Genomic DNA, 5,726 nt, shown 5'->3' on the forward strand with positions numbered 1-5,726 from the left:
AGAGAGAGTTGTACTTCTCATAAAGAGAGGAACGTTGTACACGTAGCTATTGAGAAGTGACAAATGTCACAATCAAGCTATAAAAGAAGAAAGTGGGTTGTAATCTGAAAACTTTGTAATATTTTACCGAAATTACTGAAATTTCGGCCGACGGTCGAAATTTTGTATAGAATAAAATAGTGTTTTCTTTGTTTCGCCGGATTTTGGCCGAAATTTTGAAATTTCGGTGGGGTCAGAAACCGGTACCGAAACCGAAATTTAAAACCTTGCATGTATGCTACCTTATTGGTTTGTTATTTCCATGAAAATTGAAGAAAAAATTCAGATAAAAGTGACTGGAAATGCAGCCTTCTTTTTTAATGAAAGATAGTGTTTTTGTTTATTTCTTTTGTTTCAATTTGGTTCTTTTTGAAATTGCAATTAGAAATGGACGAAATTAAGGCCACTTTTGGATACCAACAAGATTTAGATTTGGATTTAGTAGATATTTTGAACTGGATTAGATCCTTAGATTTCCAAATCAGCTGCAACAGTGCAAAAAATTCCGATTTTCAAATCTGTTATGCGAGACATTATTTGGAAATCAATATTTGTTGCAACTTCCTTCAGTGATACCATCACTGCTCCTCGACGTTGCTCCGGCATCAGCTAGACATCCCTCCCTTCCTCTCTCTCTTTCTCTCTTTTAAAACATGATCATGAAGATGATTGATGTCTTTTGTATCCAAAACTCAAATCCAAATCAAAATACAAATGCATGAGGTATCCAAACGGGCCCTAAATTATTTTCTTTCCTTCCTTTCCTTTCTACTTCACCTAAGAGGGAATCAGTTCAAGCGAATTCTTACCTTTAAGTATTTCTTCTATTTCAATTAGTGTATTCTGAAATTTTTCGTATGTGTGGAGAAAATGCTTCAGGGTTTTTTTCCTATTTTTGTTTTTGTTAATGCCTACACCCGGTGTATAGGGACATTTTTTACTTAAAATGTGCGGACTTTATCTACAAAATCTACTAAAATATGAAAAATGGGATGTATATGATGGCTGCACATGATATTCTTAAATACAACTAATAAACTATTTTGTAAGCATTTGGACTTTTTAAACTACAGACAAAAACTGAAACAACAAAAACATTTTGATGTAGGATTGGTTAGGAAAATTGACTTAGGATTGTTGATCTTAATCACATCAGCAGGGTTCAAGGATTAAAGGAAATGGTTAAAAGTGTAATTATTGACAAGTGATGGTTCAAAGGAATTAGGGACATGAGTCTTAATGGTTTGAGAATTGATTTAGTAGATTGTTGGGATGGATAATAGGGGCTATTGTGACTGTGGAGGGATTGGTGGGATTTTTGAGGTATAACTGTTGAGATGGGCTTATGGAACTATCATGAAGGGACTCGATATGATGGCCGATTGAGTAGGAGGAGGGATTAGGGTGGTGAATTTGTTGGGAAAAGGTTTACGGTGATTGGTAAGAGATTTAAGACTGTAGGTACAAGTTTTAGGACTGTTTTCAAGTCTCTTTTTTTTGCCTCTTCTTTGCATTAGTTGTAGTTTGTGTGTTTCATGAATTGTTTGTAAGTGATGGCTCCAATTTTGTATTTCGCACTGACCCTGAGTTTTTGTTATACAGTCACAGTACCTAAATCCAGTGAGTTGCAGCATTATACAAGGACTGATTCGATTTGTGAGTTCATTGCTACTTTGAAGTTCAATAAGTTCTCTTCTTTTTTAATTTCATCACACAGTTATCATCTGATCTTCACCTTAGAGAAAAATGTACTTATCAAGGGATAATGAGGGCTTGTTTTGATTACAAGAAAAAATATTTCTGATGGAAATGGTATGAATATGATTAATTTAGATGGATTTGATCATAAATCATGCTGGGTTGTATGATTGCTGTTTTTTTATGACGGGGAATTGTATAGTTTATGTATTTACATTTCCTCTTCGATATTGATTTTAGTGTTCTTCGTTTTTTCTGTCCTTTTTTTTTTTTTTTTTTTCAGTTTTTCATCATGCTGGGTTGAAGGAGTAGCTTGTCATCTCCACTATTCCGATGACTCTTAGGACTACAGTTGTTAGTTGGATTGGCCTCCCATCGGCCTTCAAAATCTTCAATTTTGGAGTAGAGGAGGATGTGAAGAACTGGTATAACTTATAGTTAATTCTGTTTTTGCAAATGTGAGGCGTTGATGTTTATTGTTACATCTAATCTATGAGTTGGATTTGTTAGGGAGCTATTTTTCAGTGTTGCCACTGGTTTATGGGCTGGTTATTGGGTTTATACTGAATATTACACGAGCAATGCATATAGGTAACCATCTAAATGTTTGTCTAGCATATTTCTTCACTGTACTTTCTGTTCCAAGAATACTTTCCCTTTTCCTTTTTTGGCAGCCTCGTGCAAGATGTTGATGATTCTTGTGGGGCTGGAGCTGCTACTTGCTTTGGGATAGAGATCTGTCATTATTTATATCGGTGCAATGATGAGACTTTAGAAACTCGGTTTTATTGATTGTCAAGCTTCAACATAGGAATCTTGTTAAAGGGGGAAGATAGGCTGTTGTGTAAAATAAAGGGCTATGCAGAATCTTTTTTTTTTAATGAAATGAGACGTTTCTAAGAGACTTGTAAGGAATCATATGTTTGTGTTAATCACATGATATCACCATGATCTGAGTGGTTAAAATTGTGGGTTCTGCTATTATAGTACAACTACTATGGGCAGCCTTTTGAGGTTACTCAAGCATTATATGCTTGAGAAAGAAAGGCCACAATGAGCATTGGATTCCAGGTAGATCGAAGTCGGTTTAGGATTTTTATTCACGCAAGACAGAAAGAAATCAATTGAGATGGTGTTTTGTTTCATTCTTCAACATAGCTTTATATTTCGTCTGGCTTGGTTGGTTGGAATTTGGATGATGCTATGATCTTTTATAGGTTGTTTTTTAAGTTGGGATGTTTTCCATGAAAAACGATGTTGCAGTTACCCAAGTTTGTTAGAAAGAGATTTCTGACTTAATGGTCAGAATTAGATGTTCTCCATTCAAATTCTTTTGGGATGATTAGTATTTGAATGACAATTTAATCACGGGCAATGATAAATCAACTCCCAAATATCTTAAATCGACCCCTCATGGGTAGTAACCCAGAGGGGTCGATTTAAGATATATGGGGGTTGATTTATCACTCCCCTTTAATTAATTTAATTGAATGATAAATACTAAATTGTGTTGTTAAAATACCTTAGCCACACGTGCGTTGCACGTGCACTTTTACCAGTCTATTAGAAAGGGAAAAGAGTATTTGTTTTCTTTCTCTTATTTTTTCCATAGTTGGATTGGAGTCTTGCATACCAAAAGAAAGAACTCATAAACCTATTAGGAACTTATAAATCTTTGGCTTTATATGCAGGAAAACATTGTTGTGCAAAACTAATTAACAATTCTCATTATATAAGACCGCAAGGAATTGGATTACACCGGCAATTTTCTCAGCAGTGTTGCCGCAGCTTTAGAACTTCTGCTATCAAACGTAACATTTATATTTTGTAGTTATGATGAGTTGTTTACTATTCATGCCATGCAAACTGATTGAGAAAGTCATCTGTTTTATTGAAAAAATAGAAGTTGATTCTGTTTATTAAATGAATTCTAAGTATTTATTTTCAGGAATTTGTTAGTCCTATTTTAGGCCTTCGATACACTAGAATTGGTTTGATTGATGCTAAAATAAGGGATAAATTATGGGTTACAACATGTCAGTCACATTTTTCCTTCCCATCTTTTGTCATGCATTTTCTTGCTTTTGGATTACCATTTTGGAGGGTTTTCTATGCTATAATCATGTGCCTTGCCCCCTTTTACCCTCTTTCAATCAAAACTCCCTTCTGCTATAATCTTTCTGATTAAAATAATTATAATCAACGCATTTCCTTTTTTTTGTTGAAGAATAATATTAGGAGGCCCGTGAATACATATGCCAGCTCATGTTAAGAGAGATAGAGAGGGAATGGGGTACTTCCTATTGGAGAGGAGAGGTTGAGAAGCAAAGAGGGTGAAGGAAACTGCCAGATTTGTGGCTTTCCAATTACTTATTTCCACAGCATATATGGAAATCTGATTTTTTTACTGTCAGTCGCTGATTTAGAAATCTAAGGATTTGATCCGGATCCAAATCGCAACACAAAAAGGGCTGCAAATGTGAGAAATCGAAATAAAAATATTCTCGGCATCTAAACGGGCCCTTAAGGCATCTCTTTAAAACCATTAAGTATTTTTCTTGCCCGCGCATCGCGTGGGTGCTTTACTAGTATATATATATATATATATATATATATATATATATATATATATATATAGAATTCCTAAGGTGTCACCTCATATAGCTTATATGATGTGGTGTTCACAAAACATAAGGGGCACACATTTTTGGGGTGATCCAAACCACTCATTTGAAAGGCCCTTAGATGGATATGGTGCCTACAAAAAATCAGGTCCATAGGACCATCCTAACCCTTCCATTTATGGAGGTTAAAAATAGGCAAATTTATGGAGGTTTATACCCATCCATTTCAACCTCCACAAATGGAAGGGTTAGGATGATCCTATGAAGTTTATTTTTTGGGCACACCCTATCTATGTGAGGGCCTATCAAATGAATGCTTTGGATCATCCAAACAAAGTAGGCCTCTTATGTTTTTAAGCGCCACCTCATATAAGCTACATGAGGTGACACCTTAGGAACTCTATTCTCTCTCTCTCTCTCTATATATATATATATATATATATATATATATATATATATATATATATATATATATATATAGAGAGAGAGAGAGAGAGAGAGAGAGAGAGAGTTAAGTGAAGCTACACATACGTGTAGCTAACTTAGCTACACCAACGGCTTAAAATACAGTGGGCCCACATTGTTTGGGTGATCCAAACCATTCATTTGATAGACCCTCACATTGATAGGGCGTACCCAAAAAATCAGCCCCATAGGATCATCCCCACGCTTCAAACTGTGGAGGCAAAAATGGACAGATTTGTGAAGGTTTTTACGCGTCCATTTTTGCCTCCACAAATCGTAGGGTTGGGATGATCCTATAAAGCTGATTTTTTGGGCACACCCTATCTATATGAGGGCCCATCAAATGAATGGTTTGCATCACCCAAACAATGTGGGGCCCACTGTATTTTAAGCCGTTGATGTAGCTAAGTTAGCTACACGTATGTGTAGCTACACTTTTCTCATATATATATATATATATATATATATATATATATATATATATATATATATATATATATGAGAAAAGTGTAGCTACACCGCCGGCTTAAAATACAATGGGCCCACATTGTTTTGGTGATCCAAACCATTCATTTGATTGGCCCTCACATAGATAGGGTGTCCACCAAAAATCAGCTCCATAGGATCATCCCAACCCTACGATCTGTGGAGGCAAAAATGAACTTGTAAAAACCTTCACAAATTTGTCCATTTTTGCCTCCACAGTTTGAAGGGTTGGGATGATCCTATGGAGCTGATTTTTGGTGGACACCCTATCTATGTGAGGGCCAATCAAATGAATGGTTTGGATCACCAAAACAATGTGGGCCCATTGTATTTTAAGCCGGCGGTGTATATATATATATATATATATATATATATATATATATATATATATAGAGAGAGAGAGAGAGAGAGCCG

At 35.5% G+C, this 5,726-nt stretch overlaps 1 protein-coding gene across 1 annotated transcript; it reads left to right on the forward strand.

The window, feature by feature from the left end:
* The first annotated feature begins 224 nt into the window (after window positions 1-224).
* LOC143863490 (pyrophosphate-energized vacuolar membrane proton pump-like) lies at window positions 225-2,890 on the forward strand. The gene is made up of 5 exons (XM_077374163.1): window positions 225-272; window positions 1,642-1,695; window positions 2,050-2,162; window positions 2,248-2,328; window positions 2,412-2,890. The coding sequence occupies exons 3-5, from the start codon at window positions 2,071-2,073 to the stop codon at window positions 2,527-2,529; spliced, it is 291 nt and encodes a 96-aa protein (XP_077230278.1). The 5' UTR covers window positions 225-272; window positions 1,642-1,695; window positions 2,050-2,070; the 3' UTR covers window positions 2,530-2,890.
* The last annotated feature ends 2,836 nt before the right edge of the window (window positions 2,891-5,726 follow it).

This window comes from Tasmannia lanceolata, unplaced genomic scaffold (genome assembly GCF_043159265.1).
Source record: "Tasmannia lanceolata isolate RefF3 unplaced genomic scaffold, GAP_Taslan_0.1 ptg000003l, whole genome shotgun sequence".
Classification (NCBI taxonomy): domain Eukaryota; kingdom Viridiplantae; phylum Streptophyta; class Magnoliopsida; order Canellales; family Winteraceae; genus Tasmannia; species Tasmannia lanceolata.

Coding starts and splice junctions, on each gene's coding strand:
- LOC143863490 (XM_077374163.1), top strand. CDS start 2,071: ATGACTCTTAGGACTACAGTTGTTAGTTGGATTGGCCTCCCATCGGCC. Junction 2,163..2,247: donor GAGGAGGATGTGAAGAACTG/GTATAACTTATA, acceptor TGGATTTGTTAG/GGAGCTATTTTTCAGTGTTG. Junction 2,329..2,411: donor TACACGAGCAATGCATATAG/GTAACCATCTAA, acceptor CTTTTTTGGCAG/CCTCGTGCAAGATGTTGATG.